Below are 20885 nucleotides of genomic sequence, written 5' to 3'. Positions count from 1 at the left end.
AATCTTGATTTGGTGATACAAACTACTTTGCAGTGTCCTAATTTTTCTCCAATAATATTAATCTACAGAAAAGATATTTTTGTTTATCATATTGTGGGGTATACATCAATTTATAGTCTATTGCCTTATCCCTTAAGATTCCCAGAATGATAAAGCTTAAATTTGTGAAAAAGAAAAAGCGCGCAATTCATTTTGTATGGAGTAGTGGTGGAAAAAACTTGATTTTTCTACTGCGCTTCCTTGTCATAAGATTTCAGATTTAATCTTGTTCTAGGGGATAAAACGTTTTCATAAAGGGTTTTGTGCGCTTTTAAAATAAAAAATAAAACAAGGATTTATGTACCCTTAGAAGTGTAGCCTTTATAAGTCAATAATTTTCAAATCAAACATTTTGTAGCGAAGTATCTCCATAACTCACTTTGCTTGTCTATCAAAAAGGGAAATATGACGTTCTCATCTGCAAATACAGAATGAGCAGTTTTTTTGTGTGAAGATTCTGCAGGAATCTAAAGGGATAATAAACGATAAATTGATGTACATCCAAAATGATATAAAACAAAGATACCCCCTGTATAATTAAAATTATTGATTTTAAAGTTTTAATACAACTAGTTTGAAACCAGCTAGAAAAAAAAACAATAAAAGTAAATTAAGTTTTGACCGAACGAATAAGATAAAACATGTTAATTTCTTTTGTCATTTAGTGTTTCTAAATTCTTTGTATTTGCCATCATTCTGTTTCGCTATATATCACGAAACCTCGAATGCTTAAAAGTGTTAAAATTTAAAGCTACTACAATAATAAAATGTTGGGCAACAGCGAAGCCTTGTTGAGTAGTTTTGCCATTGAATAGAAACTCAATAATAAAACATTTTCATGTTATTAGATTAAGGTTATAAAGTTTTTTTTTATATAAAATTTTTACATTCCACATGAGCTAGTTTCATCTCCCCACTCTGACATCTTAAATCTGTTGACAGTGAGCACCCTTGCGTTGTTGGACAGACCCTCCTTGCCAGTGGAGGTCCCGGTGGGCGGGTAGATCAGGTCAGGGTTGGAGTAGTAGTTCACTCGAGTCCTAGGTTCAAGAATATTTTTCAAAACAATCAAGCAACAATCACAAAAATACCTAACCTTTTATTCAGATTCTTTAAAAGTAAATTGTTTTGCCAAATTAGTGCCAATAAGTAGAAGGAAAAAAATGTATAAATATAATTCCTTATAATAAAGTAACAGGATCTCCTTTACAATATAGCTTCTCAAAGGTCCTGGGAAGGTTTAAACCTATTTTGGGGTAGGGTACCACAACCCTCCTAAGAGAAATCATCCATAGAAAAAAATTCTACCCCAAAGAAAAAATTTAAATAAACTCAAAGGTCCTGCTAATATGACATCAATCGATATATTTGTCCACTTTTTGGAGACACTATATAATATATATATAGGCTGCTTCAAATAATGGACGTTATATTATTGTTTTAAACTAATGAAGAAATGCTTGCCTGTGACCGGTAGCTTGGTATGCCAGAATAGTTCTGTATCCAGTGGAGGCTGAACCCTTAGCAATCAGATGTCCGTGACCGTCAGGATAGTAGCTGTTGTGCGCCTCCTCAGGATTGTGCTGCAGACCAAAGTTGTGTCCAATCTCATGACCAAAGCTGAAGTACCCAAGCGCGCAACTCTTCTTGCTGACAGAAATATTGTGGCCGTTGGTCACGCTGTTGACACGACCATAGCCGCAGGGATTGAATTCATTGACAAGAAGAACGGCAACGTCAGCTGTGTCTCTCAGTTCCTCATAACTTCCTTTCATCAGCTGAAATGCTTCCAACATTTCAGCGGGATCAGCAATGTCGTTGATGGTAGCTTGCTCAGTACACAAGACCTCAATTCTCAGAGGAACGTTAGAGTTGATGTATCCCTGGTTAGTCTCAGCAATCACCTGATCAAGATAACCTTGAACATCAGCAGTTGTACTAGCAAAGTCAGCTGTGTAGTAAACCTTAACACTGTAGGTGACGATAGTATCATCATCAGTAGCCTCTTTAACAGACCAATCAATATCAGCTGTAGTTTCTTCCTCTAGGCCAATATCCTCGCCAAGATTATCAACATCAAGCTCAATCAAAGCATGAAGATTATCCCCACAATACTCAATGACAAAAGATCTTCCATCAGCAAGAATAGCATGACCATGAACACTATCCTTGTTGGGGTTGTGAGTCAAAATAAGATCTATGTCTTTGTTGGTATAATGGTAAGCATTAAGGTTATCTGCAACAGTTCCTTGGAAAGCTAGGGTTGAGTCAAGAGGGGCAATATGCATGTCAGTTTGGCCAAGAACAGAAGTATCCAAGGCCACCTGTTGGCAGGACAGAATATTCTTTCCCTCGCAGCAAGCTAGTTCTCCCCGCCCATCAGAGAACTGGCTTACCAAGGACCCTCCATATGTCCCTATAATAGTTATAATTTTGAAGATAATTATTGATATACAAAATTACTCTTTCTGTAGATAAAAAATATTGGTTGAAAATATTGAACACTGCTAGAAACAACCATATTAATAATTGATAAGAAGTACTCCAAAGTTTTTAACTAAACGATTAAAAAAAAGTTCTTAACAGTTTGGGTACCCAGCATAGTTTGAGGTCCAATGTGCAATTATCCTAAAACTTGTCTGAATATACCAATACCTGAGCAGAAAACAGCAGCCAAGATAAACAAAGATAATCTCATCTCTCCTCCTGTTATTATAATGTTTAATAATTTTAACAAATAAACAAAATATATGCTTTTATAATCCTTCCCTTTCTTAATTAGGTTTGTTTTCATGAATCATAACTATAAATATAAATCCCAAATACGTTTTACATTGCTTTTATACTTACAACGACATTTATAATACATCCTCCATTCAAATATTGTCAAAATCACTATTATTCTTTTTCTAAATTTTAATTTTCAACGTTAAAGTAAAAGAATTGAGGGGGCATGAGCTATATGTAACTCTGCCCATAGAGCGGAGACCCTTTACCGATTTTTTATTTGGTCTTTGAAATCATTTAATAGCTTTCCTACTAAAGAACACAAAGCAATTTGGTAGCAGACGAAAAAGGGTCTTGGGCCAGGTAGTTGTCCAGATTATACATCTATGCTTAAACATTTATTTTTTCAACACTATTCCAACTTACCTAATAATTTGAAAGTCAGGATAAAACTATTTATTGAATTGTTTTGGTAATTTTACTTTTGAAGATAACAAATATTATATTAAGGATATTTTTGTACAGAAAAAGGTACAAAAAAAAACAATACAAAAAAATATCATATTTATTATTTAAGAAAAATATTGTTTCAAAACATCTTGTCAATTTGAAAGACTTAATTTGTAAGGAGGCTGGAGCCATAAGAGGGAATGCTGTCCTTGTAAAATAACATAATTCAATTGTACCTTGTAATGGTAATGGTAATGTGTTCGTAAATTTTATAGATATTATGCTATACTTGTAACATTAACCATCCAAATTGTATGTCAATACACACATTCAAGTTAAACTAGGATGCCTATTTGTCTATCCTTTAGTTTGTGAAGGTTATTCTGTTCATCCTTATTTGTGTTTGTCAAGATAAAACTGTTTTTGTTTATTTTCTAATCTTTATAGTGTTTGATCAAGCTTTTTGAAAGCGAGGCTGTTCTATAATTATAGGTCTTATCGTTAATTTAAACATTTAAATCCCCATTGATTTCATACTGTAATGTAATTCCTGTAAAAGATGTAAGCAATTTAAAAACGTAGCAACTCTATAATAGTTTTGTAATAGTACAAAACTCCAAAAAGTCCTTATGTCCATTTAAAACATGTTGATTTTTTTTAGTTTTCTGACAATATCTTTGTGTATGATATCCTATTCATCTGACATTTGGATTATTGATTCCTAGCGAAGTATCTCCATAACCAAGTCCTAAAAATGTAAGTATGTCCTTAAACAATATCTTGTATTTGCAAAACAAATTTATATAAATTTTCTTTAGAATTATAATATTCTTGTTATATAAATCAAGTTTTGACACGCTACAAGTGTTCGTTTGTCCTACCGTCTGATTTTTGAGCTTCGCTTTTATGAATGTTGCCGTCCTTCTTTTATTTGTAAAAAAAATTCACATCAGCCACATAGGAAAAATAAAGAAAGTGGAGTTCTAAATAGTGGTTTTAAAGTGTTTAGTTTAATTTATCAGTTTTCGTTGAATTAGAAGCGTAGCTATTCTACAAACTTTACTTGGTTCTTTCGTCTGATTGAAGCACAAAATAAAGAAATTATACGTTGAAAACTTTATTCCATTTACACAGACATAGTTTTTTTTTCTATTTTTCAATCATTTGATTTAAAAAATAAACATTATAACAACAAATTATCACATATTAATTATATATATATATCATATACCGGGCTGAATTACCAATGAGATTTTTAACTGAATATGTTTTGCTATTGTTAATCATAATACTTTTTACATGTCCATGTTAATCAAAAGTTTATTTTTTTTGCAAAAATAGAGATTATGTTTTTTTTATATAAATGAATATTTGCCTATAGTGACTTTAGTAGTTAGAAAGAATAAGATTGCTTCCATGAATTAAAATAATCTTAGCTTTAAATTGCTTTAAAAGACAATTTTTGTAAAAGAAAACATATTTTCAAACTTATGTTAAAAGAAATACTGCTTGTTAAGTCTCAAAATTTAAACAACATTTTAAAATACCATTTAAAGTAATAAGTAATTTTACAATTTCTCTTCTAATATGATTTTTTAAATCATGTTTTTTATATCCGTTTTTTTTTTGGCTGCTTTAAGACTTATACTTAGTCTTTTTGGCTAATAATAGAGACTGATATTATTAATACATATAATATGTTTGTGGTACCTGTGATGTTGATGGCATTAAGAACCTCCCTTGAAATTAACAATAAGAGTCAATTTTAATAAAATCTTATTTGATTTAGATCTAAAACTAATCTTCAATTTTGAAACATTTAATTTTCCTTTACATAATTAGAATTTTAAGGTCAAGTTTTTAAATTCAAGATTTACCAAAATCCTAGGTACCCCAATTTTTTAATATAAGCCAACATATCTACCATACAACAGACTAAACAGATACAAAGCAAGCATTGATGGACAATGTCTGTCAGTAAGGTAGAATCCATTTTAAGTCTTTCCATTTTTAAGTTGCTAAATTATTATAATATGGGTCACATAGAGTTATAATCTATACTAATTTGACATATATCATAGGAATAATACAACCTATTATAAATCACTACATATTAATAATCAAAAAGTTATTGAGGATTATCTGATAATTACAAGATAAGGATAATTAACTAAACTAATAATAATTAAATTTATAATTTTGATAATTTATTGTTTTCTTAAAAATATTACAAAAAATGAAACATATTGGAACTAAATTTTTACACAATAGCTTATGATTACATAAGATTAAATAATCTCAAATACATGCTTTCAACCAAAAAGTTTTTTTTGAGATTTAAAGAATTTTACAACAGAGTGAATCATTGTTTAATAATTATTAATACCACAGATTAAGATTAGACACAGAGAGATAATAATCAATGAATACTTTATAATTTACAACAATTCTACATTTTTGCGGAGTTTTGTCTTTTTTATAAACATAATATTGCATTACTTTTTTATCAATTTAAAGTACTTTGTCACAAAAGCAAAATTATTTTTGATTTACATGTTGAGCTTTTTAGCAGAAAAAAAGAAATGGAATTTTACTGGCTTATGGCTATCAAGAAAAATTTTGATAAGATTCTTTAATGTCTATAATTTAGTAATCAAAATATAGGATTCTAAAAAATTATTTTATGATTTAAATGGCTTAAACTGATCAATGACTAATAAAATTACTGATGATTTTAATAAGACGAATTTCAATTCCAAAATTTTAATTTTGGCAAAAATGATGAAGAATTGATATCAAGATCAAGATTTGAAAGCCATCCATTACCTTTCCATAATCCATTTGAATCAACTACTATAAAACAAGTACAATTTTGTACAATAATAAACAGCTATTATGCATAATTAAAATAATTGAACTACACAATTCATACTGGAAGCCAAGTTTCTTCTCTAAAGTCGTATATTCATGTTGAAATATTTCAAATAATGTCTATGTAATATAAGCAGATTGACTGTAAGAAAAAGAACTGGATGAAAAAATGCCAACAGCGCTGCACTGTAATTTAGAAACAGAAATGCGCGCAACATGAATGTTATAATGCCGCGTCGTGTTGTTGTTAAATATATGCTTAGAGTGGTCCCAGGGTGGTTATAATGGTTGTTTGGTTAGATATTTGGGCCAACTCTACCAAGGTGCTGTTACCATGCCTAAAAACAAAAAGTTTTTAATAAGTATTAATGTCATTATGTTAAGAACAAATTTAAAAATCATATTGAAATATCAGCAAAAGGTTACTAAAAAAGCGTTTAGAACTACTAAAAAAAACTACTATATATCAGTTCATTTCATTGTAATCTTTAGTTTTAAAGCGAATCTTTTCTATAATAAGGGTCGGGCCGCCCGGGACATTTAGCTCTTTTAATTTAAACAGGTTAGAAGTGTCCTATTGATTTAAAACTTGGCATGATGATTCTTATAACATAATTATCCTGATTTTTTAAATACTGATTCCTATTACAACAAGGTACAATGTTATAAGCGAAGCATCTCTATAAATAAGAAGTTTTGCAATAAATTTACTTACAATTTTGCATAAACTTATGAATCAATATTCTGCTTATTCAGTTCTGATGCTCTACAAGTGTTAATGTTCGTTTGTCCTACCGTTTCAGGGCTTCGCTTTTATGGATATTGTCATCCTTGTATAATTATAATATTCAAAAAGGTCCTTAGATGCAATTTAAGAAAAAAAAACTTACTCTTGTTCGAGGGCAATAAGAGTATCATCGTGAAGTAAATGTAGGAAAATAAATGCAATTGTTAAGAATCCAGTTCCAAGAAGATCACCAATCTAAAAAAATATAAATATATAAAAAAAAATTTTAGATATGATTTTCATATTTTGAAGTAAGTTGTAAGTAGATTATATTTAAAAAAAGGATTACTAAATAGCAGATTTTCAACAAATATCCAAAATTGGAAATTATATTTTGAGGAAAAATAATATAATATTATTAACAATTTTGTCTAGAATTTTATTATGATAAATCAAGACAAAATAATCAGATTATTTCATCATAAATCTCTTGTTAGTAAAAATATTTTTTTTTGTTTTACTTTCAATATTTTTTACAAAATTAATCTTTGAATCAATTTTTTTAATAGTACGTAGTCGTACATTCAAAGAAATATCTGAAGAAAAAAAACTTTATTCAGACAATATATTTTATGGACTTAAAACAATATATTCTGTCTTAGGGTATTTTTTTGTTGGGTGAATTTTCCTCCTACAGTTTATTGCACTGTATTTTTTGTCTTATACATTAAATTTCAAAATTTTTAAAATTTATTCGCTTTGTAGCTACCACTGTCTTAATTATGAAAAATAAAAACCCAATAGACCTAAGGAATTTGATTTGCTTTAGAATTAAAAACTTACCGCAGTTAGGTATGGAATGGCTGCGTTATCCGGATCAGATCCTCTGGACCACATCCAATACACGAGAATTTGGCACAGGTACAACAGGATAAACACCTACAATACAAATTTAGATGATTTCAAAAAAAGACACGGGGTGATAACTACAAAACATTTTTTTAAAATTTTTATTTGAATAGTAATAATAGCACTTTTGATAATATGTAATTTAAAGAAAGCTTGTTGTGGGTTGTACTCAATCGTCCATGAATTATATCAGAATGTACATTTAAAAAAGCTTTTGTACATATCACCCCTTAAAAGAAAAAGGTTGCAACATAGAAAAATTAACCATCAAATTGTAAGTTCTTCTTTAAAAGATTTCACACTATATTCTATCCCTCAAAATGATTAATTAAAGGAAAAAAATAATTATAGTTTTGCAATTCAGACATTCATGTTTTAATAAAAAAGTTAACCTACATATTCATTAACATTTCTTTTTTAAAGATCCGTTAATTATCAAAATCTTGCATAACGTTTTACTGAATAAATCATTATCAACGCAATCATAATTAAAATCTCCCTCGAATATTATATTTCCATTGAAAACTGAAATAAATTGATTGGAAAATTATTTCTATATAAGTTGATAATTAATTTTTCTTTAGAATTTCTTATGAATTATAAACTGCAGGGACAAGACAACTCATTCTTTAAACAAATTAAACATTAAACGTTCTATTACGAGTTATTCTTTAAACCATTTGGATTTGGATCAAGTGCAGTTCAGGGTAAAATGTTTCTGGGAACGATTTTCTCCAATGAATTTAGTGGATTTAGATTTGGATAGAATTTTTATCTATCCCTAAATCCCTGCATGACTAGTTTTATCTTGTTACAAAACAAAGTTTTTGAAGAACTATTCAATATTCTGTCCAGAAATAGAATAAAAACCTTTCTTCAACATCAAAAGATCGAAACGACGGAGTTTACTACTTAAGAAGAAAAAGACGTTTATATAACTCTAAACATTGGAAAACCAAGAAAAATTATATTAACTTCATTTATTACATTTCTGTTTAAGAAAGAGAAAGAAAAACTCAAGCCAAAAGTACAATCATTTCATTTCCTATATTTTTTTAAATTATTAATCTTTCTGTAAAACATTCAAAACGTTAAATCCAATGCTAGTAAATAGGTTTCTAAAAGAAATCAGAAAAAAACTAACTTAGTCTTATTGATTTGGGTTTAATTCTTCTAATTACCTGAAAGAAATTTATTTTTACACCTGTTATCAATATTTCCATAATTTTTTTCTCATTTTCTGACAGACAGACAGACCAACCAGCAAAAGAGTTACAGCTTCTGTATAAGAATATATTCATACCTGAAGAAGTGACGCCACGCAGTAGGAGAAGAGGAACATAGGAGACACAGAAATGGATCCTCTGAGCATACAGATACAGTACACAAATATTATCTGGCCAGGTAGTAGTAATACCAGCAGGATCCTAAGAACAATAAAAAATAAAATAACAATCTCTCAAATTTATCAAAATTCTGATATGGGTAGCTGAAAAAATATTCGTTATGGTCATATAATAGATTACAAAATTATTTTCTGATAATGTTCAAGTAAATAAAATCAGTATCAAACACTTTACAAAAGTCAAACTGCAAAGAAACATACAATATTATTATTGAGAAGGGAGAAAAAGGACGAAAAACATACTTTATTGCACGTTAAAGATATGCTTTTGACTTTGGACTATTATATTATAATAAGACTGATAATACTGTGGATTAATAATAATATGACTGTTATTGTCTTCTCCCTCCTTGATTACTTGTAAAAATATGCTTGTCCTTATGCTTTGGACATACTGAATTTCCTATCATTAATTGTCATTAAGGTAGTTATGTATTAAGAAAGTAAATTGTTTTTTACTTTATTTTAGATTTTAGAATACAGGTAAAACACCCTACCTGGAGAATCTGGAATGAGGAGCCGGCCTGTCAGCCGCGGAGCACTTGTTGAACCCCCCGCAGATAACAGTGCAGGGGAGCACGCACACCTTCTCCTCCCCGCTGGGGAAGGTTCCCTGCAGCGAGTTTGTAGCCGCGTGCAGATAGGTTGTCATGCGGGAAGCCTAAAATATAAAATGTATTAATACTGTAATATAAAGTAGTAAGGTTTTTAGTCTGAAGATTAATATCTCGAAAATTGTTGGTACAAATGGGTTGTACTCTTTAGAGAAGCTTAATATATGACGCAGGGTGGTCCTTTTCTGGTTTCCTCCCAAACTATTCTAAACACTAGGGCCCAAGCCCCAGTAATGAAAAGTTTTTTTTCTGTGCTATGACTACATTAAAGTTTCCTTTTTATATTAAAAATATAAGTTACATCGTATGTTGTGTTACTTTAGAATAAAATAAATATTTATATCATTTTTAGATTTTTAAATTACTATTTAAGTTTTTGAAAATAATGAATGAAGGCAAAAGTATAATGAAATCATTTTTCAAACAGTATTTTATGTACGTTTTCAAAATAGTTTGATAAATTAAGCAAAGGCTAAATAAAAATATACATTTTGTTTCTAAACATTGCGCAATATTTTACAGTTTAAACTGTTTGAGGTGTTTGACCATTTTCTACGCTTTAAATACATTGAAATATTACTCCGGTTTTTGGGCCTCCATTCCCCCCATCCCTCTAAAGAATTTTCAATGATTGGAAAGGGATCTTTTTATGGAAAGGAAGAGAAGTAAAATCGCCATTTAATGCATAGGATTTTACATTTTTATTTCAATTTACTTTATGGAATTCATTGGGCCACTGCAAATTACAGGATTTTCTTTCAGGAAGGATTGACTATACACAAGTTTTAATTGTCATATTTCTTTTTCAGACACTGCAAATTCTAGATAGTGATAATCACTTATTTTAATTACAAATATTTTCTGCAATTAACATTTCCATATGAACCCTTTCTTTAAGTTTACTTTAATTAATTAAAGCATAAACCCTATATTTACAGAGCAGCTTTAACAGTGCAAAAAGTATTGCAGTATAATAACCTTATCAACTTATTCTAGTTTGTGCAATCACGCAGTTTAATTGTATGATAAATTGCTTTATTAGTTGCACATAAACAGGAAAACTTATGTGCAAACGAATGCACAAAAAATAGGCAATTAAATCCTTACGCAATACGGATTTAAAACAAGAACCATTGAGACAAAAATGGCACCTGTTTGAATATTTAGAAAATCGGCAAATGCTTTTCTGAAGTCAAACTGTAAGATACTTAGAAATAAGAAAATGATGATTCTACTCTAGAGTGCCTGAGCAAAATTGAATCTTATTGTGTAAAACCGCTAGAAATATATTATTGCAATAAATTGTTAGACGCTTAAGATTAAAGTTGTGTAATCAAAGTCAGACCCTAAAGACAAAGGTTGTGCAATCAAAGAGTAGTTAAATAATCGTACCTGAATAGCAACAAGATTGCCACCGGCTCCATTCATGACAGGTGCAAAGACAGTAATACCACTGAAATGCTCGACAGCCTTGTCCAGGATTGCTCCACCTCCAGTGCTAAACAAAATGGATTTATTAATACTTGGATCTTACACAAGATTATCATGCTTTCTAACAAAGTGAAACTTATAGCTAGCTAAAATAACAATACCCCCATACACCTCCTTTATATAGTCCCCTCCCCTCCTTCTGGATGAACAAACTGGCCAACTGACTGACGAACTGACTATATCCACGTAGAATCTATTTCATTTACTAACAATTATAATTGTCAAGGAAGTTAAAAAAGTGCAAACTATAGAGTTGAAATTCTTAAAAACTAAGAATATCCGTAAAATGTTATTCAAGACTTCATATAAATCGTGTTTATTAGGGGTAAGAACTTTGAAGCATATGAAATTGACTGAATCATCTAAATAGTGTATTTAGTAAGTTTTTTAAATCGCCAAAATCAAAGATATGTTTCCAACCGACAAAAATATAGCAAGTCTTGTGAAATAGATTTACTGCTAAAAAAATATTTTATATTGCTGTAACTAAAAGAAAATAAACAACAAAATGATTTTTGAACTTTTTTATTTTAAAGAAAGTGTACTTGAAGCAAATATTTTCAAATATTCAAGTTATGTAAGAATCTAAAGGAACGGAAAATTTTATTTTACTCGCGGATTTACTTAAAATAAATAAATAATATATTTTATCCAAATATGTTTTTTATTTATATAATTATACTAATATACCGTTGCCTACGTCAATCAAATGAAAAGAACCAAACAGGATAGAAAAAACGAGGTGTTTTTTTATATCAAAAAGTACTTTTTTGTAAACTATAAAAAAATAATTATCATTTTCTACCTTGTACTTTTTAAAATAGCATATAAAGAAGTGTTCTGTTCTGAAACAGCAACAAAAAATACGGCAATTATCATAGGCGTCCAAGGGGGGGGGGGGTAATGGGGCGTTTACCCCCCCCCCCCCCCCAACTCTTTCATTGCTTCTCATAATACTATCCTTTTCATATTCCTAAGCTTATAATCTAAAGTCATGCAAAACAATCTTAAAAACGTGAATAGTTGTGTAAACGTAAAACTAATTAGAAAATGTAAAAATTTCTAATACTAAGACCCGTGAAAACATTAATAATGAAGTCACATTTTTAATTTACATGATTCCTGCAAATTTCTTCCAAAGAAATATAAATTTCTAGTTTAAAGTACAACAAGGATAAAAAAATAAAGAAAAAACAAAACATTAAAAGAAATCTAAATGGCTCTAAACATTTTATGTAAATTTTACGATAGCTAAATGGTAGAATACGATGCATAATAATTATGGTGTGATTAATTTCTTCTCCATTGTCCTATCTCCTATCCCAGACTAGGTTGTAATAAGTTTACCTGATCAACATGGCCATGACGACAGGTGTCCAGCCAGTCTGCAGGACCTCCATGGTGTGCTTGTTGTTCCAGGCCAGGTACAGGAACATAGGCAGGATCAGGAAATATCCACCTAAACAAAAATAGAATCAAAATAAAACACAAAAAGTATAATTTTGAGAGTTTTTGAAAAATGCATGATAAAATTGCTTAATCGTTTTAAAATTCAAACCCGCGAAATACTTCATTAGAAGTTTATTCTTTTGTCTTTGTGTGTCAAATTGTTATCTAAGATTTCAGAACATACAGTTTCAATTGAAATATTTTTACTTTTGTATATAAAAGAAACGTGATATTAAAAGTTTAGGAAAGAGAATTTTAGAAAAGTATAGATTCTGTTTAGATTTACACACACCTAAATTTATGAATATAGCTCAAACAAGTCAGAACTAATTAACACCAAACACACTCAATAATAAAGTTTTATAATAATTTCATAGGAATAGAAAAATTTTCCAGCTTCGTAAAACTAATTACATATAAAAAAAATTTAGGTAGGAACATTTAAGCAGCTGATAAAATCACATTTCCCCCATAGAGTTTAAGGAATGACTAACTGACTGACTGACAGATAGACAGACAGACAAAGTGAATTATGGAGTAGCTCCGCTACTAATAATGAAAAATATATTCTATAGTAGCACTGCTTGAATAAAACAACAAAGTAAATATTTTATTTTACTTTTGTATACCTATATTTATGTCTGTCTGTTTATGTTTTGTCTAAAAATTACTTTTTTTGCTGCGCTACTAAGGACATAATTGTTCTTTGTTTTTTTTTAAATATTAATCATTACCTAAATTCTTTTCAATTTCATAACCAAAAAATCATCACAATTTGAACGGTTACAAAATTCACCAAAAAAAATTTAGATACACACATTTTGTATGCGTGTAAAAAAGTACAACAAGGGGAAAGCAACTCAGAAATGGAAAAATCCTGAACCTTCTTTGTATTTTACATTTGTTGACAGGCGGACATTCCGCGCGTGCACTTATTCATATTGTGGGGTTATAAAAGGCAAATGAAACGTGAATAAAATGACAATGAACGGCTAGAATTTAATTTGTATCTTTTTGGTTAGATTGAAATTTAATCTAGCTAAGGATAACTTAAAGTTTTGAAAGCCCAGCGAGGATTTAAAAATATTACTTAAAAATTTAGATTTACAATTTAATTACATTTTTAAAAAATAAAGTATTAATCAGTGCAAATTTTATTTTTTAGGTCTGCCAATAATCAAGTATTTCCAAGTAAAGTTTCATTAAAAAAAGATTTGCAGTGGTACTAAAGATATTTGAAGGATTATGTTTTCATTCCTTAAAAATTTCTATTACGCCACATCCCCATTAACTAACACGCCTTTTGACAGAGATATGAAACGTTTGTTCGGCTATTTCCCTCCAGGTACATATTCGAGCATTGATAACACCTTCCTTATTTTTTAATAAATCTAAATGAGGGGGAGGGTAGTTTTTTGTTTGTGTTTTATTACTCAAATTAGGTTGGGTTATATTATACTGGGTAGCCCCACAGGGTTAGGGTCTATTCCGGAGTTATGCATAGAGAAGAAAATTTAAACTCTTCCTCCTTATCTCAATTTATCTTTAAAAATACATGGGAGGGGGGGGGGGTGGTTTAATACGCAGTTTTTGGGAAAGTACTGTTTGTTCTTCATAATTAAATATTCATGCATGTGCCTGCTCAAATGACCGTCAAAGCTCCCTACAAGTGATCAGCTGTTTTTATAAGGCCAAACAAAATAAAAGTACAAACTCCCCCTTTTTTGTTTTAGTGCGTCATTAATTTATTAATTTTTATACATTATTATAGTGCATATTTTTTCAGGGATACAGGATGACAAAATGGAGTATTCTTCTTCTTATTTGATTTTCTAAAACTATTAGGGGTAACATTTACGAGAAGAATAATTTATCTGCTATACCCCTCTCCCTCACTGATTTTTGTATTGTGTATGGGTAGCATGTGAATTAAAGTCAGAATATTTCTGCCTAGTTTTTGCAATGATTTTTTTGCACGGGGGGCATTGCACCTTTTTTGCATATCATTTTGGTGTATTTTTTACAGTACACATGACCTTAAAGCAGCTTATAGTGTTACCAAAAAAAAAGGGGGACAAATGTTTCAACGTTTGGCCTATCCATCTCTAATGACGTCATATTTAAAGTGAATATGACGTTAATCGTCATAGTTCGGCCAATCGTTGGAACATTAGTTCACTTTTTTTGAGACACTATAAGCTGCTTCATTATTTTGATTATTTTTTTTAATTAATGATCTTCTTGTACTTAATTAAGAAATTATAAAACTTTTTTGTGCAACAAAATATTTAATTAACCAAAAATTTGCTTATTGTATAAATTATAATTGCATAACAGAATGTTTAGAATTGTTTCTATTTATTCTAACATACTAAAAAGCAGAAAAATATTATAGATACACTTACATAATTAGAAAATCATCAAATATGGTAAATATGCATGCCTATATATTTTTAGACATATATACTAATGTGAAAAACTTTAAGGGCGTGAATTTATATGATTAAAAATATCTTACCAATAATAATATGAGAGGTGAAGAGTCCTTCCTGTAGATGCCTGTACAGGATATCAGCTATCCATGCCAGCAGGCCCAAGGTCGTCACATCGCCCAGGGACGCGGCTATCGGAGTCGCAACGTTGTCAGGATTTACATTCAGCTGCCTAGAAATTAAAATAAATTGAAGCTTACCCATTCAAAACCACAATTTTTTCTATCAAAGCCATTTCAGGTATTGAAATCTGACTAGCCGTCTGTCTGTAATGCTCCAATTCTTATCTTACTTTCATTTCCCCCTCCCTTCTCCTATTTTCGGATTTTATTGAGGAATATTTTTCCATTACTTCTACAACGTTTTCTTTCATCCCTGTTCGAGTTCAAATTTAACAATAAAGTTATAAAACAAATTAATTAAATTCCTTTTTCAAGAATTAACAATAACCATTCACAAAAAAAAGAGACTTTTGCATAAGCTTTACAATAATTGCAAATTAAAATTTATTAATAGAGACAAAATTGATTAAAAATTCTAAATGAATCTATTCCTAGAATCCAATAAATCCATAGAATTCCATTATTGAAAATATATGAATAAATTTTAAATCTGAAAGGATAAATTAAATTTTTACGTAAAATGCAATCTAGTTTAGTCAAAACATAATACTAAACTTCTAAAAATCCAACATTTTTAGTTAGATAAATAAAATGAATTCTTAGATACTATAAATTTAATCCTCATCTAAACTTAAGAAATTAGGTTTCTTGATAAAGTTAAAATGACGTACCTGGCAATCACAATGACAATGATCATAATGCTGCCGAGAGCGAAGCTGGCAAGACTGGCTGTCACAACAGCTGCGGCTGACATCAGCAGGCCCTGGTCATAATCCAGTTTGCCTGAAGAAAAAAATTTATTTAAACACTATGTAGGTTAAACTCTTTTTTGAATAAATTGAAAATCTGTAAAAAATACAAAGATCCCTTGCAAATCTCTTGTTATTTTCCACTTGATGTCTAATTGAGGAATAATATACATAGAAAATTGTTGTATCATGTAAACAGGAATGTAAAGATAGTACAGTAGTAATTGATGAATGAGCTAGACACAAATATCTGAAAGGATATTTCAGTTATGTTAACAAATGACAAATAAGGATAGGTATCAATATTCAGTAATTCAATTTAATTTTAATCATGTCTTATCTCCTGTAATTTAAACTAAATATTTTTGATGGTGTGTATTGATGTTAATATCCACAAAATAAATGAAGCACTTTTTAGTGCCCATAAAAAAATGATATCATACAATACAAATGACCAATGTTAGGCCAATACACAGACTAAATTACCAATGGCAGGTATACATTTTAATTGACCAATGTTAGTCCAGCATGACGTCATCTTTTTTAGACACAATGAAAAGCTTCAAATAAATAGACACGAAAAATTAAATGATTTAAAATAACTATATCTGTCTATGTCCATGAAAGAATATCCTTTGCCCTTCCGTTCTATAGTATAAGTATACTTTCAAGCTAGGTCTAAAATATACATAGTACTTTGGGTATGGGTATTTTCCATAAAATTAATCTATTTTGCTAATTTAGATAGCAAATAGTAATTTAGTACAAAAAGTAAATATAATACAACTTCATTAAATATTAATAGCATTGATAAGTTTTGGTTTCTTTTAATGTTTTAATGAATTCATAATTTCTTTTTGGAGCAAAGCATTTCTTCAATTTGAAGAGTCGTTAATGTTAAGCCGTTTTATGTAATTTTAAGATAATCCTTTTTTTTAATAAAGAAGAAAAATAACAATCAATTTAACACTAAAATTGAACATAATCGTTAGTCCTTGTTTGTGAATAAAATGTTATGATTTTAAAATTAAAAAGAAGACCTAGCTTTTCAAAGACAATGATGCGAATGTGTAGGTCAAGGGCAGAATGAACATAAATTCATATTTTCAAATGCACTTCAAGGTCTGTGTGTGACGCTTTTACAGCTAGGAAAAGTAGTTTATCAGTGTGTTATCTAATAAATGTAGTTTGATAGATAAAAGTATTTTAGGTAGATTTTTTTATTAAAATAAATAGGGATGATTAGATTCATCACAGAGAGGCTAAAAACAAGTATAAACCTACCTACAGGTGCCCAGCCCATTACTTTACCAACCATAGAGGCTACATACAAGTATAAACCTACCTACAGGTGCCCAGCCCATAACTATACCGACCAGAGAGGCTAAAAACAAGTATAAACCTACCTACAGGTGCCCAGCCCATAACTATACCGACCAGAGAGGCTAAAAACAAGTATAAACCTAACTACAGGTGCCCAGCCCATAACTATACCAACCAGAGAGGCTAAAAACAAGTATAAACCTACCTACAGGTGCCCAGCCCATAACTATACCGATCAGAGAGGCTAAAAACAAGTATAAATCTACCTACAGGTGCCCAGCCCATAACTATACCGACCAGAGAGGCTAAAAACAAGTATAAACCTACCTACAGGTGCCCAGCCCATAACCATGCCAACGAGAGAGGCTAAAAACCCAACAACGATTCCCTGAAATACATAAATATTACTAGCTTCATATAGTTTTTAAAAAAATAAAGTTTCCTCTAATAATCTTGCTTTATTAAAAAGAAAAAGAAAGTTTAATCTTTCATTGACCCATCTCTGTAAACCTTTATATAAAAATAAAGAAATAATTTAAGTTAAGAATGTTATATTGCTTTAGATTTAATTATAAAATAAAGCCTTAAAAATACAGAAGCTGTATAAATTAAACAAAATCTTTACTTAAATCTTTTTAAATTACCTAAAAAAGCAAAATTTTAGTCTTTGTAAATTTGTAAAGAGTTTTTACTTAAAGATAAATGATACATATTTAGAATAAATTTAAAATTATTCACAATTTTTTTTCCATATTCATTGTAATAATTTAGAGTTTTTCAATAATAAAAATCTTCGAAAAATTGTACCTGACATTGAACTAAGATTAGATTTCCAAAAATTAAACTGATGGCTTCTTTTCTCCTAAAAAAAAAAAATTTTATATTGCTTTATTTGAAGTGAAGTGAAGTGTCTAAAATGTCTGATTATTTGTCAGTATTCAGGGTTGAAAATGGTTAAGAATAATGAAAAAGCTTTTTATATTGCCTATAAAAAATGACTTTATACTACCATTGGTCAATTCAATCGTATACTGGCCTGTCATTGGTAATTTAGTCTGTGCATTGGCCTATCATTGGTCATTTGTATTGCATGACGTCATTTTTATGGGCACTATAAAGAGCTTCATAATGTTGGTTGGCATATTGTGACACAGAATTTGTATTGTCAATTTAGGTTGCCAATATAGTCCTCAGATATTGGCCAATACGTTCCTCCATGGTCAGGTGAGGGAAAGGAGTTAAAGTGAAAATTAGGGAAGGGATGCGGGGTATCGTTAAATTAGCCAGCTGTAAGAAACATTTTATCGCAATATTCACAAATTCTATGTCCATTATCATATGACAGAGATAATGTAATATTATTACACTCTTTTGTTGATATAATATCAGCTCAAAAGTTTGACAGGGAACATAAAGGTCCCGTGTTGAAAACAGTGGTTGGAAATAAAAGTTTTAAGGATGATTTGCCTGGCCAATAGACATGACATTTACTGCATGTGTTATACAGGGTATGCAATGCAACATAAAACAGTCACAGAATAGAAAGATTCAATTTCCCATAATTTTTATTGAAGCAATGACCCCTCCCACCCTCTCTCTCTCTTCAACTTAAATATTTGTTAGAATGAACTATCTAGTCATTTTTAGAAGACACCCATTTAGTTTTAAGCAGTTATACATTATCATGGTTCAGAAAAACTTTCAATAAACAAGAAAGTTAAAGTAAAATATTATTGAACAAGGACTAAATCACCAAAATATAGAGAGAAGAAATAATTGTTCAAATAAAATGAAGGAAAACGCTTAATATTGATGCATCTCTCTGAGCAGGGAATATAAACTTCTCAGAGAAATAGAGAAAGAGAGAGAGAGGCAGAGAGAGAGAGGCAGAGAGAGAGAGAGTGGGATAAAAGATGAAACAGAGAGAGGGAGAGAGAGAAAGAGAGATTGTAAAAGAGAGTATTTTGAGGAAAACCTGCATAAAATATGAAGTTTGCATACTCCCTGTGCTAGTTAAGTTAATGGGAGATATTTGAACTCTACTCAATCATCTTGTAAACAGGAAAATAGTCACTCAATAGATCAGAATTATAGTTTTCTTGAGGTCCAAATTTATTAATATCAATAGGTGTGCCCCTTCCCTATAGGGACATTTAACTTATGTTAACATTTTAATAAAGTAACAGGATGTCCGTTTGGCTGTTTGTACCGAAGGATCTCGCTAACCGCTGATTTGATCGGGTTCTCCTTAACAGGGTAGCTTCTCATAGGTCCCGGGAAGGTTTATAACTATTTTCTTGGGGGTGGGACACCCCCAACCCCACAAAAATGAAATTACCCACCCCCCAAAAATCTTTTTTTATTTTTTCTTATAAAATCTAAAATAAGAAATTGGGTTATCGAATTCGACTTCCCCCTCCTCAAGTGCCCCTAGAAGCCTCTAGGGGCGTAGCCGCTAGTGTTAACATATAGAATCTAATTCCGGTCACAATTACCCCATTTTAGGGTTGACTTGCCCTCTTAAAATGCCTTAAAACCTGAATATTTATCCATATCCTAATATCTAAACCTTTCCATTTGACCGATATTAGCAGCTGTTGACAATAAGAAAACTTCTATACAAACAGAAACTATCTATCAATCCATCTACATATACAATCTATTTATCCTGCTATCCATGTATACCTGTCCATATGACCGATATTAGCAGCTGTTGAGAGCCTGGCGGCCAGAGTCATCTCAAGGTTTCCTTTGAGGCCAATGAGTGGCGGCACCATAATCATTATCTCCTTCACCTCGGTGAAAACCTCCCATCGCTAAAAAAAATATTTTTTCATAAAATCTTGAACAATTTTTAGGTCAAAAAATAAAAGTAATATTGAAAGTCAAACAGAAATAAACTCATTACTTTATATATGTTCAATTTTTGTAGATTAAGTGTCGATATTGCAAAAATGAGACTTCTCTGTAAAGCAAAATACCCCCCAAAAATTATTGTATATTCTTAAATATCATATCAAAAATGAGTTTTTTTGGAAAGTTTGAAGTTCTTAATAAAAAGAAAGAAAATTGTTGTATAATCCTAAATATTTTGACAAACTTTTGTCAAACTTATACTGATGGGTTAATGTATTATTTGGCGAATTTTTGTTTATAAGTACAAAATTTATAAGCTAAGCTGTTACAAAAAGTTCAGATTAACATTTTGACACTTAAATAGCGTCTGGACGATTTAAAAAAAAAGGCATTACCCTAATGATATGGTATAATCTAATTTACACTGTAGCAAATATTGTAGTAAAATCAGCTTTTCTAGAATTTTATCAACTTGGCTTCTAGTATCCAATGGAGGAATAAACAGATGCTATCATAAAATAAAAAAACTTTGACCTTACCTGGACTTTGTTAAGTACCAGTCCAGCTCCTACCATTCCAAGTCCAGCAATTAGGAAGGTCGGGAACACCTGAAAATTAAAGTCTTCTTAAATTTAATCTAAATTCAATTAAAGAATAATAT

General features: G+C 30.2%; 2 protein-coding genes across 8 annotated transcripts in view; both read right to left on the bottom strand.

The window, feature by feature from the left end:
- Positions 1-862: 862 nt before the first annotated feature.
- LOC145313535 (peptidyl-Asp metalloendopeptidase-like) lies at positions 863-3316 on the bottom strand. Its single transcript, XM_080152983.1, has 4 exons — positions 3193-3316; positions 2695-2745; positions 1504-2455; positions 863-1079 (listed from the first exon to the last, which is right to left on the bottom strand). The coding sequence occupies exons 2-4, from the start codon at positions 2735-2737 to the stop codon at positions 923-925; spliced, it is 1152 nt and encodes a 383-aa protein (XP_080009109.1). The 5' UTR covers positions 2738-2745; positions 3193-3316; the 3' UTR covers positions 863-922.
- Positions 3317-4320: 1004 nt separating this feature from the next.
- Positions 4321-20885, bottom strand: part of LOC145313532 (solute carrier family 41 member 1-like) — a 61254-nt gene continuing 44689 nt past the window's right edge. For all 7 annotated transcript variants that reach the window (XM_080152974.1, XM_080152973.1, XM_080152978.1 and 4 more), the window contains exons 5-17: positions 20764-20832; positions 20054-20184; positions 18176-18230; positions 17696-17756; positions 15968-16079; positions 15201-15346; positions 12581-12692; positions 11135-11240; positions 9626-9789; positions 9027-9150; positions 7658-7753; positions 6978-7069; positions 4321-6425 (exon numbers count right to left, since the gene is read on the bottom strand). In XM_080152974.1, the coding sequence (XP_080009100.1) occupies positions 6347-6425; positions 6978-7069; positions 7658-7753; positions 9027-9150; positions 9626-9789; positions 11135-11240; positions 12581-12692; positions 15201-15346; positions 15968-16079; positions 17696-17756; positions 18176-18230; positions 20054-20184; positions 20764-20832 (1347 nt within the window). In that variant the 3' untranslated portion in view covers positions 4321-6346. The remainder of the gene's footprint in view (positions 6426-6977; positions 7070-7657; positions 7754-9026; positions 9151-9625; positions 9790-11134; positions 11241-12580; positions 12693-15200; positions 15347-15967; positions 16080-17695; positions 17757-18175; positions 18231-20053; positions 20185-20763; positions 20833-20885) is intronic.

This window comes from Acartia tonsa, chromosome 3 (genome assembly GCF_053477335.1).
Source record: "Acartia tonsa isolate MP-2025a chromosome 3, ASM5347733v1, whole genome shotgun sequence".
NCBI classification, from domain to species: domain Eukaryota; kingdom Metazoa; phylum Arthropoda; class Copepoda; order Calanoida; family Acartiidae; genus Acartia; species Acartia tonsa.
The sequence above is the reverse complement of the archived record's forward strand: the minus strand, read 5'-3'. Positions and strand labels throughout refer to the sequence as shown.